Source organism: Stenella coeruleoalba (genome assembly GCF_951394435.1).
Source record: "Stenella coeruleoalba genome assembly, chromosome: 6".
Lineage (NCBI taxonomy): Eukaryota > Metazoa > Chordata > Mammalia > Artiodactyla > Delphinidae > Stenella > Stenella coeruleoalba.
The window spans coordinates 125,022,753-125,047,813 of NC_137151.1; the positions used below are offsets into that span (position 1 = coordinate 125,022,753).

At 40.5% G+C, this 25,061-nt stretch overlaps 1 protein-coding gene across 6 annotated transcripts in view; it reads left to right on the top strand.

The window, feature by feature from the left end:
* Positions 1-2,957: 2,957 nt before the first annotated feature.
* Positions 2,958-25,061, top strand: part of RBM44 (RNA binding motif protein 44) — a 42,154-nt gene continuing 20,050 nt past the window's right edge. For 3 of the 6 annotated variants that reach the window (XM_079925068.1, XM_079925072.1, XM_079925071.1), the window contains exons 1-8: positions 2,958-3,167; positions 16,947-17,034; positions 20,192-21,777; positions 22,060-22,118; positions 23,561-23,737; positions 24,376-24,559; positions 24,655-24,677; positions 24,809-24,893. In XM_079925068.1, the coding sequence (XP_079781194.1) occupies positions 16,965-17,034; positions 20,192-21,777; positions 22,060-22,118; positions 23,561-23,737; positions 24,376-24,559; positions 24,655-24,677; positions 24,809-24,893 (2,184 nt within the window). In that variant the 5' untranslated portion in view covers positions 2,958-3,167; positions 16,947-16,964. Of the gene's footprint in view, positions 3,168-7,822; positions 7,884-8,857; positions 9,022-16,946; positions 17,035-20,191; positions 21,778-22,059; positions 22,119-23,560; positions 23,738-24,375; positions 24,560-24,654; positions 24,678-24,808; positions 24,894-25,061 lie in introns of all 6 variants that reach the window. The other 3 variants (XM_079925069.1, XM_079925070.1, XM_079925073.1) reach the window with 3 other exon arrangements.

The following is a 25,061-nucleotide window of genomic DNA, read 5'->3' on the forward strand; positions in this document are numbered from 1 at the left end:
GATCTCAAGCACACAGATCTATCAATTCTACTTACTAAAGACCTCACAAATCCATCCGTTTCCCCATCACCATAGCTATTCCTCTGGACCAGGCCATTATCATTGGCAAACTACCCTTGCCTGGCCTTCTCTGTTCAGTGCTCTTCACATCTCCAATCTATTAGAGTAAAATTTTTTAAAATCTGATTATGTCACTACCTCCCCTACATCTACAATCATATTTAATCTTTGCAATAATCCATTGAGGTGGGCACTCTTACTGCCTCCATTTTATAAATAAGGTAACAGGCACAGAAAAATCAGGCAACTTGCTTAAAGGGACACAACTATGAAATGAAGGGCCCTGGATAGAACTAGCAATAGGATTCCAGCCCGTCCCTGTAACCATTCTGCTCTGCTGGGAGGTCAAGGTCTTGTTCAGCACCAGAGGTTCAATGCTTAGAACAGTGTCTGCTGCACAGCACTCACAAAATGGTAGCACATGTTGCTTCTTCATTATTCTGACCACTACTATTACTGTAAGTCCAGTGTTTCCCAACGATAACCACTAATTCCTAGGAATGTTAGTAAAGAGAATTCTATAAATAAATATTCTTCGGTAACACTCAGTTATAACATTCAACGGGTTTTCTTGTTGAGGAATATTTACTTGTGAATGTCACTGGGATTCCTTAAGAGGGAAATGGACTAGGTACAATTTCCCAAACTGTTTGATCATGGAACCTGTTTTTTTTTTTTCAGAGCCTTCTGGGACCCGGACTCTGCAGAGCACAATTTAGGAATCACTGTTGTAGCCACAGGGTCAGGCACAAGTGTGTGGGTTCCTAGCCTGAGTCCCCTGCTCCCAAGTCGGCCTCCAGATGCAGCCCAGCATCCCACGATGCTCTTCAATATCTCGACACTTCACAGTCCAGAGAGAAAGATTCCGTTCTTCCTCTACAGAAGGCCCTGGAAGTTGCAAATTTGGGTGTTTAAGGCTCATCTCTTCCTGAGAGGACCAACCTCGAGGGTCTTCATGTGTTCTTCAGGTGTAACGTGTTCACCACGTTACAAGCCCATCAGCAAAACCATAGCTTAATTCACTGAACCACTCACTCCTCACTTTTTTCTTCATCAAAATTTCCTTGTTCCACCATTCCTGTTTCTTTCAGAGGCCTAGAGGCCAGTTATCCAAATTTACAAAAACAGATGATTTTCCCAACTTTCAAAAGGAGAGTAACATTGGGAATTGCCTGGCGGTCCAGTGGTTAAGACTACACACTTCCACTGCAGGGGGCCTGGGTTAAATCACTGGTTGGGGAACTAACAAGACTGATTCTAAACCTTTCATAAATGAAAATATGCTTCTTGTTATGTTACTAATTTTGAGCACAGCCTTCATAATGTTTTTGACCAAACTCATTATGAGAGTTTGAGAACGTTTATGAGAATGGGGGCAGAACAGAGAATACAGACAATTTTCATGGTGTACTACCTGCTACAGCTCAATCTTAATACAGATGAAAAATGATAAATAAAATTTAAAAGTCAGATTCTACAACACAGTAAAAGACTAATTCAGCAGAATAATGTCAAGTTTGTAGCCTCCAAAGTGAGGTTCTGTGAGAAGTAGGGTTATAGGGAATTTCTATTTTCTTCTTTACATTTTCCTGAATTTTCTACATTAAATACATGTGACTTTAATAATGTTAAAATATTTAAAAGATACAAAAAAAGGAAGTGTTAAAATAATCAAATCATAAAAGGCACGTAAAGGGGTTAGCAGATGTAAGCTCTTGTATATACAGTGGATAAACAACAAGGTCCTACTGTATTGCACAGAGAACTATATTCAATATCCTATGATAAACCATAAGAATATTATATGCATAGTTGAGTCACTTTGCTGTACAGCAGAAACTAACACAATATTGTAAATCAACTCTACTTCAAAAAAATAATAAAAGTAACCACTGTCCTGACTTAAAAAAAAAAAAAAGTAAAAACTACTGTGTAAATACCATTATTCTGAAGCTGATATGGGGTTAAAATCACTGCATTAAATCACAAAGAGATGGACAGATTTCATAAAAACGTCACACTTCACATCCAAACTATGTAAGACCCAAATCAATTATGTAAGAGCTGCCTGGCAGCAAACGCAGTGCTTCAGACTACACACACAGACACCAGAAACTACCAGAAGCAAGGACCCCACTGCCCCAGGGCTAGTGGGGACTATCTGGAGATGGCATCAAAAAACTAAGATTTTAATGCAACCTGAAACGATTTTAAACATGACTTAAGCAAAGGTCAAAATCCATGCAAAAAATTCATGATGAAAAAAATGAACATTTTTAAAGACAGGATAACAGTCCCTTGGGGAACCATATTAGAGCCTGAGGCAGAAGGAAAAATTAGGAGTGTTTTTGGGGCTATTTTGTCCATCTTGGATTTTTCATTACTTTTGATTGCCTTCAACGACTGCATTAAAATATCACTTATCTTGATTATCGAGATTTTTGACGCCCCCTTAAATTCTGCGCCCAAGGCAAGTAAATGCCTCATTCTCTCACCCTAGCCCCGGCCCTGCTAATGATATTGTAAAAGACTGCCCGAGGGAGGACACGCTGTGTTAGACACGAAGAAGGGACACGTGTCGGTGGGGACAGCTGTCCAAGGAGGGTAGCCTAGGGCCCGCTGTCCGGACACTGTGGGCGCGGGACCTAGCGGGCGCCGGGCCCAAACCAGGGGCCAGTTGGGCCCCTGCCGGCGGTGGCGGGGAGCGCCGCCCAACTTTTTCCCTCCAGTGTCTTTGCACAGCCGCGCCGTCCAGACGGGTCGAAGGTCACAGGTCGCGGGCTGCAGAGCAGTTAAGGCCTCTCAGGGCGTCGCTGCGAGATGAGCCCACGGGCCAGACCTCTCCCCGCTCCCCCGCCCTCCGCCCACGGGAAATGCAAAATCCCAGCGGGCGACTCCGTTCCCGCCTTCGCGCCCGCATGCCGGGCCAATCACAGAGCCGCCCCTGTGCGCGCCGGCCAATGGAAGCGCCTCGCCAGGCAGTGGGCGGGCCGCGGACGACCGTTACCCGGCGGGACCCGCGGCTGCACGAGGAGCGCCACTCCCTCTGAGGCTGCGGCCGAAGCGGGACGCCGCACGCACGGCTGCGGCGACAGCGCGGTTCCGAGGTACAACGAGCGGGGAGTCGGGCTGGCGGGGCCGGCGGCTGTGGTCAGGCTAGGGCGGAGGCCGGGAGTGTGGGGGACGGGGCAGCGAAGCCCAGTGGCGGCGAGTCCCCGCCAAGGGCCCGTCGGCGCCGAGGGCCGCGCGGCGTTAAGGAGGCCAACGAGGCCTCCTCCAGCGGGTCCTGGAAGGGGAAGCGGGCAGGGTCCGGGGGCGCCGCCGTGGTCCGCAGGGTTTGCGCGTTCGTCGGGGGGTCTTGGAGTTCCAGAATCCCCCAATGTGGTACCTTTGCATTCGGTTCCAAGCGGGTCCCCCAGCCTCGCTTCGCGGGCGCCGAGGCGGACTTGCGCGCCTGAAGTTCTTTTCGAGCTGCGTTGTGGGACCTGATGTTTATTTCTCCGGGGAAAGATGGGAATTCACTCAACGCGTGTATCGTTGCGACAAATACGAATGGGGCCTGTGCAGCGGGCGCGGGGTACGGCAGCAACCAGCCACGGTCCAGAGCGAGAAACGGAAGCTGGACATTAATTACCCTGCTATGTGGGACAGACGGCAGAAGGGTGGGATGTTTTCCAAACTGACGGGCGTTCCTGATGTTGTGTGGAGGGCCAGGAAGATTTCCCTAAAAAACGGATATTGGGGGTAGGTCTGAAGGTTGAGCAGGAATTGTAGGTGGTTGGGGGGGCCGGGGTGCGGCAGGCGGAGGTGCGGCACGTGGCCCAACCTGTGTGAGGAAGCACAGTGGCCGGTGCATCTGGAACCCTCGAAGTGCCAAGGTTTCTGCAGAGCCCAGGCCCTTGGTTGGTGGTGGTGGGGGGGTGTGTGTGTCTTGCAGACGGTACTAAAGCTTTAATCGTTATCCAAAGAACAGTGATAGTCTGTTGCTTAGTTTTAAGCAGTGGGATGAACTGACCAGATCTGCATTCTGGAAAGATTATTCTGGCCGGGTAGGGGGTTATTGCCTGGATCCATGTTAACAGTAAGTGGTCTCTTGACCAAGATGCGTCAGGGGTTAAAACTGACAAGACCCGGTAGGGTTGAGGGAGGTGTCAGAGGGAGGAGAGCAGCTTCTGGTTTGGTTCCGGGATTGAAAACACAGGAGAGAATAGTTTGATGAGTGAGAGCTGGGAGAGCAGAATAAAAAGGGGTATATGCCTGGGAGCGGAATTGCCGGATCACATGGTCGTTCTGTATTTTTTTTTTTTTTTTTTTTGAGGAACTGCCAGATTGTTTTCCAGAATGGCTGTGCCGTTTTACATTCCCACCAGCACTGTAAGAGGGTTCCAATTTCTCCATTTCCTTGACAGTACTTACTCTCTATTTTAATAGTCATCCTAGTGGGTGTAAAGTGGTATCTCACTGTGGTTTTGATTTGCATTTACCTAATACGTTGAGCATCTTCTCATATGTTTATTGGCCATTTGTGTATTCTCTTTGGAAAAGTGTTTATTCAGATCCTTTGATCATTTAAAAAATTGTGTTGTTTGTCTTTTTGTTGGACTTGTAAGACTTCTTTGGATATGCTGGGTGATAGACCCTTATCAGATATATGATTTGCAAGTATTTTTCTTATACTAAAATTTTTCCTTTTGTCAAAGTTATTGAACTTGGGTGTCTTCATATTTAAGAATGAAGCTTGCAAAACATTGAAGGTAGATTTGAATGCAGAATCAGATGTGAATGAGGCTGCAGCTTGTAAAGGCATATAGTAAAGAGATTTGCAAAATATATGTTTTTCTTGCTAATTTTTTGGAAAATATATGTTTTTAAAATTGAAAGTGTTACTTATATTAAGTAATGTGTTTATGAGTAAATTTCAAATTTTTGTTTTACTTTCTAATATAAGTATTAATAGATATTACCAACGTAAACAGATACTCCTTGGGGTTTTCAGTACTTTTTAAGAATGTGAAGAGTACCAGAGTCCAAAAAGTAAGAAAACCCCTTATCTATTTTAATGTTAGTTATTTTGATAAACTAGCTTTCTTTATACCCAGTCTTTATTTTAAACATTTACCTGGTATTCCTATAGTAGGATCTTTACTGACTTAAATAAAATCTCTTAAGCCAGGAGTTACAAACTTGCAGTTTTTTTTTAAATTTATTTTTAATTAATTAATTAATTTATTTTTATTTTTGAGTCTTCGTTGCTGTGCGCGGGCTTTCTCTAGTTGCAGCAAGTGGGGGCTACTCTTCATTGTGGTGCGCGCGCTTCTCATCGCGATGGCCTCTCGTTGCAGAGCACGAGCTCTAGGCGCGTGGGCTTCAGTAGTTGCAGCACGAGGGCTCAGTAGCTGTGGCTTGTGGGCTCTAGAGCGCAGGCTCAGTAGTTGTAGCACATGGGCTTAGTTGCTCCGCAGCATGTGGGATCTTACCGGACCGGGGATCGAACCTGTGTCCTCTGCATTGGCAGGCAGATTCTTAACCACTGCGCCATCAGGGAAGTCCAAACCTGCAGTTTTTAAATGTAGTATAGAAGTCCATAAATCCTTTAAATTATATGTGTATGTATGTGCATTTTCTCAGACTTCTATCAAATCTTCAGAAAGTCCATAACCCCAAACGTTAACAACTGCTAGCCAGTTTTATTGCAGTAAAAAAATAAATAAATAAAAGGCTGTTAAGCTCTTGATATTGGGCCAAATCTTTTCAGCTACCAGCTAAAAAGAATTTCTGAAACATTAGTTGAAAGTTGAATATATCCAGTCCAGATAATTCCTAAGCTTTACATCTGTATATCTATTTCAAATTGTTACAGGCCCTTGAACTTACTATGTATAAAAATGAACTCATCATCACCACTGTTCCCTACCCAAAATCAAAATAATATAAAGAACAGAAAAGTATTCTTCCTCCTAGTTTCCTAGCTCAATGAGTGTACCATCAACAATAATGAGTTCACTTTTATACATAAGTCTAGTTATCCTGTCCCTTCTTCTTACCCTTCTCTTACCTTGGGGCCATCCCATATTTGTCCCCTTAGGTTGAGGTGCTCTGTTCACTTCCCTGCTCCTTAGTCTAGCCAGCCGCTATGTGATCTCCATGATTTAGCTTAGATAGATGTCACTTTCTTTATAGGCTTTCCCTTGCCTTTGTCAATGCAAGCATGCTATATTATTTCCTACTTAATTATCTGTGAAATCCAAAATTTTAGTTTTTAATTGCTTTTTAAATACAACTCTCAGTTTTAAAAACTCCAAATGCATTTTGTGTGTGACACTATATCCTTTATATAAAAATCTAATACTAAATTGATATGATAATCCGTATTACAGCTAACGCCTCCTTGCTCTTCTTTCCGATCTCAGGTTAAAGGTTAAAGGACACTTTCTCATGAAGGCCTTAGATTAGGTTAGGTCTTTTTATGTTTCCCTAAGTCTTCAGGTTGTAGAAATTTCCTATTATTTCTGGCCTCCAAATTAGGCTGTGGAATCTGTATTCTTAAAGAGTGCCCCAAGTGATTCATATGTCAGGCAACTTTGAGAAAAGGTACTCTACAATAAGATTTATGTGCTCCATTCCCATCCTCCCACATGACTTTTGGGAATTGCTTATTTATTGTGTGCTTATCATTAACTATTAGGGCAAGAACTCATGTCTTCAGCACTTAGCATATGACTTAACAAATAAGGGTTCAGTCATTATTGAATAGTGTATTAAAGAATGATTCTGTAGAGAAGGGTGTTTATTCCTGAAACTAGAATGTAATTTCTTGGTAATAGGGTAGTTATGTGGTTAACAATCATTAGAAACTGCCAGTGTTCCAAGATAGGTGGTCTTAACAATTTGTATTCACTTTAGCAATGTGTGAGTGTCAGTTTGTTCACATCCTCACAATATTAGGTATTACCAGGTTTTGTTTTTTTTTTCCATTCTAGTGAGTGTGAAGTGGTATCTTGGTGGTTTGAATTTGCATTTCTCTGTTGATTAATGATGTTGAGCACTTGCTTATACACTTAAGAGCAATTCATATGCTTTGTGTTATGCACATGTGAAGTAAGTATCCAACTACTTTGTCCACTTTTTTTTATTAGATTGTCTTTTTTTAAAAGGTTCTATTTATGCAAGTTTGTTACATAATCTATGTAAGAGTTCTCTGTTGGATATATAAATTGTGAATAGTTTCTTCCAGTCTTTGGCTTGTCTTTTCACTTTTCAGTAGTGAGCAGAAGTTTTTAAATTTTGCTGAAGTTCCAGCCATAAAAAGGTACGAAACTGGGTCATTTGTAGAAACGTGGATGGATCTAGAGACTGTCAGCCAGAGTGAAGTAAGTCAGAAAGAGAAAAACAAATATCATATATTAACACATATATGTGGAACCTAGAAAAATGGTACAGATGAACCGGTTTGCCTGGCAGAAGTAGAGACACAGATGTAGAGAACAAGCATATGGACACCAAGGGGGGAAGGTGGCGGGGGGCGGGTGGTGGTGGTGGGATGAATTGGGAGGTTGGGATTGACATATATACATGAATATAAAATAGATAACTAATAAGAACCTGCTGTATAAAAATATAAATAAAACAAAATTCAAAAAAAATTTTTGCTGAAGTTCAAATTAACAACTTTTTTATTAACACCTTTCGTGTTCTAAGAAATCTTTGCCTACCCTAACGTCGTGAATATGTTCTCTTGTGTTTTCTTTGACAAACTTTATAGGTTTGGTTTTCACCTTCAGAAGTATGAGCCATCTCACTTTTGTTATTGGGTATAATGTGAGGTAGGGATCCCAGTATTTTTTTCCCCTTGCAGAAATCTAATTGTGCCAGTACCATTTATAGGATATGCCTTAGAACTTCCTTTACACATTGAATTGAATTAATCCCTTTCTTAAAAGTCAAGTGGCTCTCTTTCTTGCCTCTCATAATATGTTCTTTAATCTATTAGTTTAACATACTACATTGCCAATACTGTAGCTTTGTAAATCTTGAAATATGTGTCATCCAAATTGCTTCTTCTGGATTGTTTTGGCTAGTCTAGGTTCATTGCATTTCCATGTAAGTTTGCAATCAACTTGTCAACTGCTACCAAAAAATCTTGCGATTTTGAGTGAAATTGTGTTGAATCTATAGCTCAATTTGTAGAGAACAGATCTTAACAATACTGAGTCTCGATCTGACAATATGGTATATCTCTCCATTTATTTAGTTCCTCCTTAATTTCTCTCATCATTGTTTTGTAGTTTTCAATATAAAAGTCTTGTATATCTTTCATTACATTTAACCACCAACTGTTTCATGTTTTTTTATGCTTTTGTAAGTGGTACTGTTTTTAAATTTTCATTTTCCAATTGTTTCTTGCTGGAATATAGAAGTGCATTTGTGTTTTGTACATTGACTTTGTAGTCTTCAATCTTGCTAAATTTACCTATTAGTTCTAGTAGTTTCTTTGAATATCCCTTTGGTTTTTCCCTGTATGTTATCATATGGTCTGTGAATAAAGACAGTTTTACCTCTTTTTTTCCAATATGTATGCTTCTTATTTCTTTATTGCACTGGCTAGGACCTCTAGTACGTCAGATATAAGTGGTGAGAGAATAACTGTGTTGTTTTTGACAGAAGTTACTGAATTTTTCACCATCAGGTATGATGTTAGCTTTAGGGTTAATTGGGGCTTTTTTTTTTTTTTTTTTTTTTTTTTTTTTTTTTTTTGCGGTACGCGGGCCTCTCACTGTTGTGGCCTCTCCCGTTGCAGAGCACAGGCTCCGGACGCGCAGGCTCAGCGGCCATGGCTCACGGGCCTAGCCACTCCGCAGCATGTGGGATCTTCCTGGATCAGGGCGCGAACCCATATCCCCTGCATCGGCAGGCGGACTCTCAACCACTGCGCCACCAGGGAAGCCCAGGGCTGTTTTGTATGTAGGTACCTGTTATTAGATTGAGAAAGATCTTTACTGTTTCTGGTTTGCTGAGAGCTTTTTACCATGAATTGGTTCTAAGGGTTTTTGTTTTTTACCTTTTTAAAATATTTATTTAGTTAGTTATTTAGTTAGTTTGTTTTGCCTGTGTTGGGTCTTAGTTGCAGGATCTTTGTTGCGGCATGAGGGATCTTTCATTACGGTGTGCGTGCTCTTCGTTGTGGTGTGCGGGCTTCTCTCTAGTTGTGGCACATGGGCTCCAGAGCGTGTGGGCTCGGTAGTTTGCGGCATGCAGGCTCTCTAATTGAGGCCTGCGGGCTCAGTAGTTGTGGCCTGCGGACTTACTTGCCCTGCAGCATGTGGGCTCTTAGTTCCCCGACCAGGGATCAAACCTGTGTCCCCTGCTTTGGAAGGTGGATTCTTTACCACTGGACCACCGGGGAAGTCCCTGGTTCTAAGTTTTAATAAATGTTATCAAATTCTTTTTCTGTATCTATTGAGATGATCATGTGATTTTTCTCCTTTATTCTCTTACTGTGATGAATAACATAAGTTGATTTTCAAATGTTAAACCAACCTTGTATTCCTGGGATAAACTTCATTTGATTAGAATGCATTATTCTTTTTATGTGTTGCTGGATTTGTTTTGTAAAAAATTACTTCAGGATGTATGAGTCTTTCTACATAAGAAGTATTGGTCTCTTTATTTTTTACTTGCAGTGTCCTCAGATTTTGGTATCAAGATATTACTGGACCTATAAAACGTTGGGAAGTTGTCCCTCATCCATATTTCTCTAGTGGACTTTGGTTAGGATTGAATTCTGACTCTATTTCTGCCTCAGTTGATTGGTAGACTTCATCAGTGAAACCATCTACATCTGGAGTTTTCTGTGAGGAAAAAGTTTTAATTACAGTTTTAATTTCTTAAGAGATATGGGACTATTCAGATTGTTTATTTCTTCTTGCATCCAGGTTGTATTTTCATGGAAGTATGTTCAGGTTGTAGAGTTTATCAGATCATGTTGTTCATTATATCCCCTATTACCATTTTAAAATTTGTAGGTTCTGTAGTGATGTCCCCTTTATCATGCATGATATTGGTAATTTGTGTTTTCTCATTTTCTTAGATGAGTTTTGTGAAGGGTTTATACATTTTATTAATCTCTTTAAAAAACTTCGGATGTGTTTTTTATAATTATTTTTTTTATTTACCTCTCTTTTATTATTTCCATCCTACTTTCTTAGGGTTTAATTTTGTCTAACTTTTCTAGTTTCTTAAGGTAGATCATTAATTTTAAACCTTTTTTTCTAATATAAGCACTTAATGCTGTACATTACTCTGTAAGCACTTTAGCTGCATCTCAGAAATTTTGATGTATTTTCGTAATCATTTAGTTCAAATTATTTTCTGACTTCCATTGTTGATATATTCATTTCTCCATCAATTATTTACAAGTGTGTTGTTTAATTTTCAAATATTCGGGAAGTTATTGTCCTTTTTGTTATTCTTAATTGTACTATAGTCAGAAAACATACTCTCAAGCATAATGAGGTTTCTGGCCATGATGAAGTAATAGACTGGTTTTACCATGTTGCCATAAAACAACTTGAAAACTAGGCCACGTGTGTGAAACAACTGTTTTCAGACGGATAATGGACAGCACAGGACTGTGATTTCTGAAAGAAAGGAAACCTGCAACATGAGCCCTGGGGTAGCCTGACTTCCTGCCCAGAAGAACACTGCAGACCATGGAACAAGGAGCTTGAGATTCCAAGCAAAGCAGTGGTCGCCTTTTCAAGGGCCGGGGAAGGTGGATGTCCCAGTTCAAGCAAATTCACCTTTATTTCACCTCTTTGCTCCATTCAGACCCTCAACCTATTGGGTGATGCCCACTTGCACTGGTGAGGGTGATCTTCTCTACTCAGTTTACCAATTCAAATGCTAATCTCTTCCAATAACACTCTCACAGGCATACCCAGAAATAATTTTTTTACCAGCTATCTGGGCATCCCTTAGCCCATTCAAGTTGACACATTAAATTAACAATCACAAGTTCACCCCTTGTTAACTTGGCACCCATACGCATCTCCTTAAACCATGCTTAATCTCCAAATAAAGACAATTACAAGATCATAATTTCACCTAATATGATACAGCTATCATGCATACAACTGAAAATGTGCTAATCCCTTGGCCTCAGAAGAGGAGGTAACATTTTGAGTGATTTTACTCTTCTCCATAAATGCTGTTATGTAAAGTTAAATACTGATACGGTCAGTACATTTTATGTTACATAGTAAGGGAATAAGAGAGGAAAGGAAACAAAGGTGTTTATTTAATAGATGTATATATACATATATATATTCATAACAGAATAAGGAAGAGATACTCATTACAATTACAGTCCTCATTTCTGCAGCCTGTCACGTAGTTGTAGCAGGTATTTATAACTGCATTCTTCTACTACCTGTTGTGTATTCTTTTTACCTGGGGGATGACCCAAACCTTCATTCCTGAAGTGTCCGGGCCTTAGTGGTCCTGACTAGATTAGGTTGTTTTAGTTTTCCATTGACCATAATCACAGGGCATGGTAATACTAAGAGACTCCCTAAGGAATCTCCTGTATTCCGCAGATGTTCTTCCTTACCTCCATTGTGAGGTAGTCATCCAGTTTCCCCTTGGTAGTCAGGATGAGTCACCCTGGCCAACACTGTTACTCCCTTCTTTGCCTGTTGATTCAGAGGCATGAGGAGCCCAAAGTGTCCAGGTGGCAGTCTGAACTTCTGATTCAGTGGAGTCGTGTCTCCTGGTGGAAGCATTCCTCTTGAGGCCAGCAGAGCATAATGTTGTGGAAACAAAAATTTTGCTAGTAGATTACTGGGGGTAATATTGAATGATGCCACTCCCATTTCCAACCCCTTTATTCCTGGTTCTATGAATCCTGGGGCTATCAGAGGAGCAGCACCGTATATTGGATGATGATTTAGAGTATATGCCACCTTCTGGAGAACCTTGCCCCAGCACTACAAGGTATTGTCACCTAGCTGGCACTGAAACTGAACCTTCAAAGGGCCATCCACTGTGCTGTCAAGCCAGTTGCTTCAGGATAGTGGGGGACATGGTAAGACCAATGAATTCCTTGAGCACGGGCTCACTGCCCCACTTCTTGCTGTGAAGTGAGTTCCTTCGTTAGAAGCGTTACGGTGTGGAATACCATGGCAGTGGATAAAGCATTCTCAAAGTCGATGGATAGTGGTTTAGGCAGAAGCACTGTATGCAGGGGAGGCACATCTGTATCCAGAGTAAGCATCGATTCCAGTAGGACAAAACACTGTTCTCTTCCATGGTGAAAATAGTCCAGTGTAATTAATCTGCCAACAGGTAGCTGGCTGGTCACCCTGGGGAACGGTGCCATACTGGGGGCTCAGTACTGGTCTCTGCTGCTGCCAGTTTGCCAGACTGGCCTTGGCGAGTGGAAGTCCGTGCTGCTGAGTGCGTGCAGAGTCTCCATCCTGGCCACCACAGTGCTGTTGCTCGTGAGCCCGCGGGGTGTTGACATGGTAGCTGGGGAAAGAGACGGACTGGCGTCGACAAAATCGATTATCCTATCCATTGGATTATTAAAATCCTCTTCTGTTGAGGACACTCTCTGGTGAGCATTCACATGGGACACAAATATTTTCACGTCTTTTGCCCATTCAGAGAGGTCTATCTGCATACCCAAATTTCTTCGTCACCAGTTTTCCAGTTATGTTCTTTCCAAGCTCCCGACCACCCAACCAAACCAACGGGCCACAGTGGTTTGTTATATAATTTCATGTCTGGCCATTTCTTCTTGCAAGCAAAGTGAACAACCAGGTGCACTGCCCAAAGTTCTGCCCACTGGAGAGTTTCTCTTCGCCAGTGTCCTTCAGGGATGCCCTTGAGGGGTGGGGGCTGGTAATGCTACAACTGCTTACTTTTAGGTAGTGCCTGCGTATCACACAGAACCATCTGTAAACCCAGCCCAGGTCGTCTCCTCTGTCAGCTGATGATAGGGAACTCCCCATGAGTCCATAGGTGCAGCCTGGGAGAGAGAAGGCTGTGCAGCAGGAGTGGGGGCCATGGGCATTTGGGTCACTCTTCATGTAACTTGCTTGTGCCTTGAGGGCTGCTAGGGCCTGATCACATGTGTATATGTACCAGATGCACTTGATGATGGAAAGTTGCTGTGCACACTGGGTGAGTCAGATTATACACAGTTCGTAACGGGCAGCTCAGGTCGCATGATAACTCAGTGGCCCTGGGTCATGTGTTCAGTCTCCACCAAGGCCCAGTAGCAGGCCAAGAGCTGTTTCTCAAAAGGAGAAGAGTTATCTTTGGATGATCTCTGCAGTCCCTCCAGGGATGTGGCATTGCTTTTATTTACTATTTTCCTAGGTAGAGGCAATTCTAATGGTTCCACTTGCCCTTTCCCACCATAATAGCCCTCACTCAACAGGTCAGAAAACCACTGCAGGGATTCTGCCGGCTGCTCAGTATGTCTTTCCCAATTATGCGTCTGGAACTGAGAAAATAGCCACAATATGGGTTCAGGGACCCACTGGACGCACTGTGAGATGAACCTGAGCTAAAATTCCATTGATCACCTGACCTCCATAAGCCCCTACTCTGACTGGAAGGCCACAGTGATGTTTTGGGTCTCCTAAAATCCGTGTCAGTTCAGAGCCAGTGTTCCTGAAAGGTGTGGTTATTTTCTTTTTTTCTTTTTTTTAAGTAAAACGAAAATTTATTTCTTGGATAGGGAAAGGTTTTAGAGATAAGTAGTTTAATGCTGATATGGTAAGTCTGTTCCACAGAGTCCTCAGAGATCCAGCGCCTTCTGTGTGAGTGCTCATTCATACGTAGCTCCATTACCAAGGTTACGTGCTGGCTCAGGATAGCTGCTCCAGGTCCAGCCGTCATGTCCATATTCATTTTCCATCACACAGTACTCTTGAATTTCTCCAGCAGGCCAAGACTTTATCTATCTTGAGGCATTTTCACATCTCTCTTCTGCCTAAAATGTTAAGCTACTAGTGTTGGAGGGTCTCCCGCAGAGGTGGGGGGTGGCTGTGGCTCACCACGGGGACAAGACACCGGCAGCAGAAACTGTGGGAAGCACTCTCTGGCGTGAGCCCTCCCGGAGTGCCCTGATTATTTTCTTTTCCCCAATGTACAATTACCCCGGTAAAAGGCTTTAGGGACCATTTAGGGAAGAGTATTTTTAGTAGTGTATTTGGGGTTCTTCCTGAAGAAGAAACCCAGCCTCCCCTTCATTCAAGGGCTTCTAGGTCTGTACACTGACACAAGTCTGGGAATTGATTGAGGGGCCGTCACTCTTTTTATGACTCAGGTTAGAGTTTTGTTCACTTGACCTAGAACTTTTTTGCTTATACAGATGAATTAAGAATTTAGTAGGCTTGATAGGAATTGTTATAGGATAAATCTTTGATGGCCTGTTCAATTTTTTCTATTGTTGATTCTGTTTAGCTTTTTCTGTAAGTTGTTTTTTTTTTAAATAAATTTATTTATTTATTTTTGGCTGCATTGGGTCTTTGTTGCTGTGTGCGGGCTTTCTCTAGCTGTGGTGAGCAGGGGCTACTCTTTCATTGCGGTGCGCAGGCTTCTCATTGCAGTGGCTTGTCTTGTTGCAGAGCACAGGCTGTAGGCGCACAGGCTCTAGAGCGCAGTCTCGGTAGTTGTGGCGCATGGGATTAGTTGTTCTGCAGCATGTGGGATCTTCCCAGACCAGGACTCAAACCCGTGTCCCCTGCATTGGCAGGCAGGTTCTTAACCACTGCACCACCAGGGAAGCCCTCTGTAAGTTTTTTTTTAAACTATTTTCTTACAAAATTGGCTATTTTGGTTAAATTTGCAAATTAGCCATCAAAGGTGTATATAGCAACTTCAGTTTTTAGAAGTACATTTTTATGTCTTGTTAAAATGCTTCTTTTCTCATTGCTGGCTTTTGTTTCAGTACTGTCAGTGAGATTTGTCTGATATTATCTATTTAATTCATTTTTCAAAGAATAGCTCTTGGTTTTAGTTATCATTTTTACTGTTTTTAAATTGGTCACTTTTTCTTTTGTCTTAAATAATTCTGTTCTCAACTTTTTGAAATAAAGACTTTAGTTCTTTTCTAGATTCTTGACTGCTTATTAAATCATTTATTTTAGTTTTATTGAATAATAAGAATCTAAAGCTATGACTTCTTTTGGCTATAACTTTGGGCAGGTCCCATATATTTTGGAAGTCCCGTGTTATCATTGTCATTAATTTTTTTCACACTGTTAATATTAAGTGTCTAAATCAGGTTTCAAAGCTAGACAGACTGTCTCCAAGGAGTGAGTTCTTCTGCTTTATAATGTCTTCTCATTGTAGAACAGGGAGAGTAAACTTGGGGATTTGTTCAGGATCATCGATTGAAATAGTTCATTGAGAATTAGAACAAAATCAGTTCTTTTTTTTTCCCCCAAACTCATCAGGAACCTTTGTAATACCTGGTCACCAGAATCCCTTGACAAGTACTTCAACTTTTTAGGGGTGTAGACAGTGATGATAACTAGAGTCCAGAAGGCTCAAAATGATTTTGTGGGTTGGCTGGACATTTCTTCTGCTGGTCTTCTCTGGGGTCACTCATGTGTCCATTAGGGTGCCTTGGTTTTCTGACAGGTGACCAGCTTGGGCTTCCTCATGTAGCAGCTGGGTTCAAAGAACCATTGTCATTAACTTTTTAAAAACAGATTTATTGAAATATATCTCACTGATTTCAAATGTACAGTTCAGTGATTTTAGTCACTTTATCAAGTGGTGCAGCCATCACACCGTAAGTCAGTTTCAGAATGTTTTAATCCCTCTGATAAAATCCCTTATGCCCATTTACAGTTAACCCTTCCTGTGCTCGCTTCAGCAGCACATATGCTAAAATTGAAATGATACCATTACCCCCTCTTCCCATCCCCTGTCCCACAAAGCCACTAATCTACTTTGTCTCTATAAATTTGCTTTTTCTGTACATTTCACTTAAATGGAATCATACAAGATGTGATCTCTTGTCTGCCGTCTTTCATTCAGCGTAATGTTTTTGAGATTAATCCACCAGTTTACATATATCAGTAGTTTGTTCCTTTCTGTTGCTGAAAGATATTTCATTGTAGGGACTTATCATGTCATTAGTTTTTAATAAGTCTACAATTTGTTTTGGAAACATTTTTGTACTGGGTTTGACATAACTAGGGTCACATTGTAGCCTTTATTTAGTACTCTGTTTTTTGGATTAAGACTTTTTGGGTAGCCTAACACGGTTTTTAAATGTTCCTTGGAAATTTTAGAAGAATATGTCTTGTCTGTTTAAATAATAGTCTTTTATGTAGCTGTCCACGCCTTTAAAAAAGTTACTCACGGCTTCCCTGGTGGCACAGTGGTTAAGAATCTGCCTGCCGCTGCAAGGGACACGGGTTTGAGCCCTGGTCCGGGAAGATCCCACATGCCGCGGAGCAACTAAGCCCGTGCGCCACAACTGCTGAGCCTGTGCTCTGGAGCCCGCAAGCCACAACTACTGAGTGCGTGTGCCACAACTACTGAAGCCCGCGCACCTGGAGCCCATGCTCTGCAACAAGAGAAGCCACCGCAATGAGAAGCCTGTGCACCACAACGGAGAGTAGCCCCCGCTCGCCCCAACTAGAGAAAGCCTGCGCACTGCAATGAAGACCCAACACAGCCAAAGATAAATAAATAAAATTAATTTTAAAAAAAGTTATTCAAATGTCTTACAAGTTTTGTTTATTAGGCCTTTGATATTAGAATCTTTGACTATAATTACTACTTTGTCAGATTCTTGTTCTAATAGTTTTTAAAATATAATACTGAGTATAATAACAGTTCAATATTTATACTTCTTCTAGGATATACGTTCTTGAGTGATGCAGGCCACTGAAGTGGTTGAGACAGCTTCTGGTAAAGGCTACCACAGTAATGGAAACATCCAGAAAGGTGAGAAGCTAGTCCAGTTGGCTTTATTCTGGGTGGAAAGAGGTATTAAATGTAATTAGACTTGATAGTTCCCTCTCCAGTGTTGCTACATCTTAAGCCTTCCTACCAGTAAGGTAAGATTCAGCATGTTTTTATCTTGACAGATGACTCAGGTGATTTTTGGTAAATATGGGCAGCCTACATAGGATCTCTCAGGTAAATGGAAGATTTAGGAGAGAGAAGGTGAGCCAGAAGAGAGGGTTTCTGTCCAGGCAGGCTTTCAGGAACTACTGACAGGTACAGTTGCCTTCAGGGTAATAAGTAGAAAGTGGGCAGGTTGACCTCTGCTACTGAAGTTGTGTATGTTTTTTCTTCACATGGATCTAAAATTTCTCTTTCTGTCATAATGGTAGAAGAGAGAATAATCAACAAGGGCATAAAAAGCAAGCTGACTAACCTTTATATGCTTATGAATACATGTAGTTGTAACTATTAAGAGGACTTTAGAATGTGATAAAAATGCTATTTCAAGTCAGACGGGAAACTGGATTTTTCAGCAAATGGTATTAGGACAACTGACCATCCTTTTTGGAAAAAAATTAAGTTAAGAGTCCTACCTCATGCTAGAGAGAAGCATTAATTCTACATAGTGTGAAAGGGCTAAATGTTACACACATACACCCACACAAAGAATTGGAAAGTTATAGAAGAATACTTTTATAATCATGTGGTAGGGAAGGCCAGGGAGACAAACCCAGAAGTCAGAGAAGAAAAGACTGATTCATTTAACTAAATAATCTTAAAGCCCGTGGCATGACAAAATATTATAAAAAGTTAAAAGATAGCCAATAGGGCTTCCCTGGTGGCGCAGTGGTTGAGAGTCCGCCTGCCGATGCAGGGGACGCAGGTTCGTGCCCCGGTCCTGGAGGATCCCACATGCCGCGGAGCGGCTGGGCCCATGAGCCATGGCCACTGAGCCTGCACGTCCGGAGCCTGTGCTCCGCAACGGGAGAGGCCACAATAGTGAGAGGCCCACATACCGCAAAAAAAAAAAAAAAAAAAGATAGCCAGTAAACTGGGGGAAAGTCACTTATATTATAAATGTGAAAAACAAACACCTAGTATCCAGAATATATCATGAACTCCTATACAAATCTCTAAGAAAAACACAGTCAGCACATGAATTTATAATTGTATCTGACCCTACTGTCCTTAGCTCCAACCCCATATTTATAACAGCTTATTAGACATTCACATCTGGGTGTTTTATCTCTAACCTTAAACTCCACTTGCCTGGAACTGAATTCATTATCTTCTCCCTCCACCTCCCTCCCCAGCCCCTTGCTTTTTCTCTTTATCTTCTAAATCTCCTCTTCCGTGAAGTCCCTATCTCTTTAGCGCCAGATATTCCCACTCATCTGTAATACCAAGCTGTAACCCTTAGCATTATCCTAGAAAGATATTTAAGCAGGTGGTAGCTAATTGATGAGTCATGAAGTCAGCTTAGCTGATTGTGATCAGCTTTTTTTTTAATAAAATGAAATAGACTAGAAAATAGCAGAATACTTTGGACATAATTGGAGTAATTACTGTTTTATAAAATTTTTGTTTCACTTATACAGACACATATATGCTAGATCTTGATATAAAACGTGTTTCTGATTGTGTTCTTAAAGAAAAAAAATATGTATTTGAAAGCCACTAATCTCTCTCTCCCTTATCTACCATTTCTAATTGATCACCAAGTCTTGTTAGTTGTGGAACTTTTATACTAGTCTCTTCTTTTCCAGTCCCATTTCTGTACTCTTGGTCTGTCTCCCTTCAGTCTCCCCCTTCAAGCCTTCATTCTTTTTTTTTTTTTTTTTTAATTTTTTAAATTAATTTATTTATTTTTGGCTGTGTTAGGTCTTCGTTTCTGTGCGAGGGCTTTCTCTAGTTGCAGCGAGCGGGGGCCACTCTTCATCGCGGTGCGCGGGCCTCTCACTATCGCGGCCTCTCTCGTTGCGGAGCACAGGCTCCAGACGCGCAGGCTCAGTAGTTGTGGCTCACAGGCCTAGTTGCTCCAAAGGCACGTGGGATCTTCCCAGACCAGGGCTCGAACCTGTGTCCCCTGCATTGGCAGGCAGATTCTCAACCACTGCGCCACCAGGGAAGCCCTCAAGCCTTCATTCTTACTGTTGCCAGAGGTGTCTAAACTCAGTTGCATTCACATGACTACCCTTTTAAGAAGCTTTCAGTGGTCCTCCGTGTTAGGATAAGAACCAGACTCCTTAACACCTCATAAAAGGCCTCTTTCTGTTCACAGCTCCTTTCACTCCCTTAGAGCTATTTCACTCCAGGCAAGCTGGCTTATAATTTCCTGAAAATGCCATGTTTTTTCACCCAGCTAACTTTGTAGTGCTGTTTAATTTGCCTAAAATAACTATTTTGTTTCAAAACACTTTTTAAATGTACAGTTTTCTCTGACATCTACTTCTCCTTTCTTAAGCATTTACCTGCTAATCAGCAGCCTGGTACAGCACCCATGTCTTCTTCGTTTTATTTCTGCAGTGCCTAAGGTTGATATTAGGACACTAGGAGGCACCCAAAGATTACAAAGGGAGTGACTGCCTTCTAAATAGTAAATGCTTTGCCACTGACAGAGTTCAAGAAGAATCTTAGCTCCTATCTTAGTCAGCTGGGGCTACTATAGCACAATACCATGGAGGTGGCTTAAAGAACAGATATTTGTTTTTTTCCACAGTTCTGGAAGCTGCAAGTCCAAACGGGGCTGCCAGCATGGTCAGGTCTTGTAAGGGCTCTCTTCCTGGCTTGTAGATGGCCGCCTTCTTGCAGTGTCCTCACATGGTAGAGAGAAACAGAGAGCAAGCTCTGTGGTATCTCTTCTCTCATAAGTGCACTGATCCCATTTTGAGGGTGCCACCCTCATGACCTCATCTAGCCTTAATTACCTCCCAGAGGCCCTGTCTCCACATGGGGAGTTAGGGCTTCAACACATATGAATTTTGAGGGGGACACAGTTCAGTCCATAGCAGCAACTATTTAGGGATATTTGTTATGGATAATGTAAAAAGTATATTCTTACATTGGAAAGAGCTTAGGCCAGATTACATCTGAGGTCTTGTGTTTAAATTCTGTAATGTTTCTGCTAACATTTTATCCTTTTTTTTTTAATCAGATGAGCCTTCTAATCGTCAAAAAGAAAATTTGTTATCTCCTGATGGTTGTAAAGAAGCCAAATTGACTTTTCTCGATTATGACTGGGATTCCTTGGCATTAGAAAAAAGAGCTAATGACAAAGAGATCAGCAATATTGACAAAATAGAGTTATTGGAGCCATCTTTTACTGTGAGTCCAAATACTAAGATGGAGAGTACTCACTCTCAGTCAAGTGAGTTTGAAGGTAGTATTGACAGTGCTTTCCTGAATGAAATCTACTCTATACATCATTCAGAGTCAAAACTGAAGAATGAAAGTCTTATTCATTTAAATTCAGAATTCGATTATGAAATGCAGAAAAGAAAGGAGGTGTCTTTTGATATTTTGAATCATCGAGGTAATAAGACTGTTGGCTTGGAAAGAATCTACAGGATTTCAGATGATGATTCTGAAGATGCGCAGAAGCGCGATCTAGATGATGACTCGCAGCAGGAGTATCACAGCGCAGAAGAACAGGAGTATATAGAGAACCATTTATCTTTTGACCAAGCGAAAACATTAAACATATCTAATCTGGAAGTTTGGGGACTAAGAAGTTCAGGTTATGGAGTTAATTGTGCTAGCAATCTAGAAGATAATCATGTTAAATTAGAAAGTAATTCTAGCACCTCTTTAGATTCAGCTGATGTTTATGGACAAGAAGGTTTACCTCATGTCTCCAAATTTCAGAATTCCGTTATGTTAAGAGAATATCATGAACCAAAACATGGAAAGTGTATGGAACAAGATACTAGTTTAATGTACCACACAGTATTTGATGCAATTGTACTAAAGGGTAGTCCTCTTGAACACCAGGAATCTCAATCTAAGAGTGGTTTCTTGAACCCTCAAAAAGCATTAAAAACTAAAATTTATACTGGCAAAGTGAAGGCTCAAGTAACTAAAAGTAAAGATTTTTGTGGAAATTCAGTTGTTGAGAAAAAAATGTTACAGCACCTTGAAAATCCAAGCACATTACCACAAGACAAAGTTTTAGAGACATTACTCCAGCCCTATAAAGATCGTCAAAGTTCCTGGACCTCTATTTTTGATGATTCAGTAATTTCTGCATGTTATAAAAGCCTAGAAAACACCCCTAACCCAGCCTTAGATTTTTCTGTTACTCTACCAAGGTCTGCAATCAGAGATAACCAGGCAATAGAAGAAGGTAGCGCCCTAAGAGCTGCTAATGGCAATACCACAAATAAAGCTTGCTTTCACCATATGGAAGGACCATGTCCCGAATCAGTTACAGATGTAGCAAGTTGTACAGTCACAGTTAATCAAACAGTGGATGTTAGCACTGATTTTAGGGCTTGTTTCACAACAAGCAGGGCGACGAGCACAAGATCTTCTGTAGTATCTACATCAAGCAACACAGAGATAACAATGATAAATAAAAAACGGCCTGATGAGTGGCAAAGTGAGAAACGAAGTGTGGCGTGTAACACAGATTGGGCATACAGTCAAGATAATGAAGATCCACAGATGGCTATGACAAAAGGATCTTTGGGGAAATCTGTCTCCGTTGACAGTTTAAAACCTAAGGGAAATTTCCTGAATAAGGTAAAACCAATATGATTAATAATAAAAATTTATTTGACTTTATAAAGAGGCACTGTAGGCTAATGTGAATATTTTGGTTCACTGAACTATATCAGGGGTTTCTGAGGCTTTTGTGAGAAAATGCTGGATGAAGGAAAAAGGTGAACAGATTGCTCCCAGCTCTTCTCTGTTGGCAGCTGTTGCCACGAAGTCAGTCAGAAGTTGGATTTTACAGCTTACCAGATAAAACATGTATTATTGTTTGTTGTATATGTCTAATTTGATCTTAAATCATGTTTTCAGGATTCCCTGGAATTAAGGAAAACATTTGATTTCACAGACTTAAAGAAACATTCTGAAAGGTAAGTCAGACATATGATCAAAATAGTAATTTGCTTTTTGTGTAGGTACTTAACCATATAGTATAATAGCCAGGAGTGACTTGAAGAGATCGTCTGCTTCGGCTGTTTGTCTTGAAAGAAATAAATACTAGAACAATGTAGAATGTTAAAGCTTTCCACTTACTGAGATTTCAGTCTGAATAATTCCTTCAGAAAAACTCATGGCATCTTTTCTTTATTTATCCAACCCAAACCCACACTGATTTATTACTTTCGTTTTCTTTCATTTGATCCCCTGTAGTCCAAAACAAAATAGCACATTTGGAAAACATCATATATTTGAAGAAGTAAACAGATACTTTTACTGGGATATTTTAATTCGTTGTATAATTTACTTTGCATCCATGGAGAACCAGGTGGTGGGGGAGAGGAAAGGGAGAAGTCTCTGAGAAGTCAAATTGGTTTTCATGCTCTGAGATCATTTGCTTTTTCCTTCATTCATCCTTTATTCTTCTAATGAGTTTGATCTGGTATCCAGTCCTATAAAATTAAATAGAAGAGCTGGTTTCCAGAGGCAGATGTATCGAGAATAGTTAGAAGTGGCCGGTATTAGCAAGGGAAGAACTATTAACATTCAAAGAGGTAGTGATTTTGGAGCTTTTTGTTATAACAGCAAAATGTTTGCTTATAATAACATAAGCATTATTATTATTAAGAAAGATGTAAATTATATTTTCTGTTTAAAAGATAACATTTAAAAACAGTTTCCCTCCAGAATGTTTATAACTTTTAAAAATGCTGGCCAGTGCTTGATTTAGGTTGAAAAATCTGTTGATTCTGGATAAATTAGTACTTTACTTTAGAATTCTTTTCTTGGTAAAATGAAGTATGAATTTGAGACTTATTTACTCTCTTGAATTCTAAAAAGAGTATATTTATTTTTTTAATAAATTTATTTATTTATTTATTTTTGGCTGCGTTGGGTCTTCGTTGCTGCCCACGGGCTTTCTCTAGTTGCGGTGAGCAGGGGCTACTCTTCATTGTGGTGCACGGGCTTCTCATTGTGGTCAGAACACGGGTTCTAGGCACGCGGGCTTCAGTAGTTGCAGCACGCGGGCTCAGTAGTTGTGGCTCGTGGGCTCTAGAGCACAGGCTCAGTAGCTGTGGTGCACGGGCTTAGTTGCTCCATGGCGTGCGGGATCTTCCCGAACCAGGGCTCGAACCCATGTGCCCTGCATTGGCAGGCGGATTCTTAACCACTGTTCCACCAGGGAAGTCCTAAAAAGAAGATATTTAGCATTGACTCTTGACATCCTTGTTTTCTGCAGCCTTTCCATCTTTAGTAGAAATTGATTTAAACTTGACAGAGAAATGTAAGAAATCTTAAATCTGTTTCTGGAGGTATGTCATCAACACAGAAAAATATTTGGAATCTTACCTAATCCAATTTTTTTATTTCAAAGGGAACCTCAACTTTCTAAAGAGATGGAGAAGAATTTGCCATCAAAGTGCTGTCAGCAAATAATGCAGAGAGCCATCAAAGCAGAGTTGCACCTTTTAAATGTTCACTATCAAATGTGTCATCACCATTGCAGTGATATTTACAAACTTGTAATGGAAAATAGAGAAGGACTAAATAGGTGATTGTTAGGGTTTGTTTGTTTATTAATCTGCTTTTTTATTGAGGTACAGTTGATTTACAGTATTATATGTTTCAGGTGTACATCATAGTGATTCACAATTTTTAAAGGTTATTCTCTATTTATAGTTATAGGTGATTGTTAATTTTAAATCTGTATCTTCCTAGAAATTTATCACTAACTTTAAGTTTATTCTAGAAAATTTCTTTAGTTTTCATTTTTAAAGGGCAGAAGAGGGGTGGATTATAACTGGGTTTGTTAACTGGCCTAGGGGTAATAGACTTTAAAAAGTAGTACATTGTAATTTCCTGGAGAGGCAACAGTGCACGTTGGAATGATGAATCCAGTAAAAAGACAGATTCAGGTTTTCTTTATAAAGTCCAAGTTCGGATGAAGTCAGTTGGAGGGTTTTTCGTGACATTCGACCACATTCTGTCTGGCTTATATGTATACCAAGGATTGCTTATCTTGCCCCTGGAAAAACACGTCTTCTGTGATTCATTTTCTTTTACTAAACATTTAAAAGAAAACATTTTAGGGATCTAGTAGAGTTAGAATTAAGTGTATAATTTGACATTAGTTTTAAATGGGTGGCTTGGCCTAAGTAATTTAGTTTTGTGAATGTAACTTTTGAACAGGAATTTATCAAGTAATTCTACTAAGAAAGAATTAGGATCAGCTCTACTGACAGTTTTAGAAGACTTGAAAGTTAGATATGTGAATTTGAAAGAAAAGATAAACAAGGGTATACCACTGGAAGAGCTGCCTCCACTGTCGGTAGAATCAAAATTATTATCTACCTTCTCTGCTTTTGCTTCCAGGGTATGTATTTATGTTTTAGGAATAAAATTTTTACTTCATTTAGACAGAAAACATTTTACGCTAAAAGCTTTTTCTTCCCTTCTCTTTCTTTCCAGCTAATGAAAGAAGAATCACATATGTAAGTTATGTTTTCATCTAATTTAGAATTCATTAGATCTTAAACATTGCTAATTCAGTTAACTTTGTTTTCTATTTTGGTCCTTATTCAGAACATTGATAAATGCTTTAATGAAATGTTTATCTGTTTAGCTTTTCAGGAGCAGATTCTGAACTAGATAATCAAAGTACACGTGATGTTGATGGTTCTTCAAGCCTGAAAAAGACACTCTCTCAAGTGAGATTTTTTTAGAGTAGTTCGTCAAGTGTAAATCTTTAATCTTATGGCTTGCACAAAGTAAACTATAATTTTTAGAAGCTCTCGCATCCTTCTTTTCACTCAGCTGGCTTATTTTGTGTACTACCATTTGAGGGATATAACTGATTAGAAGGAGCGTAATGTCCT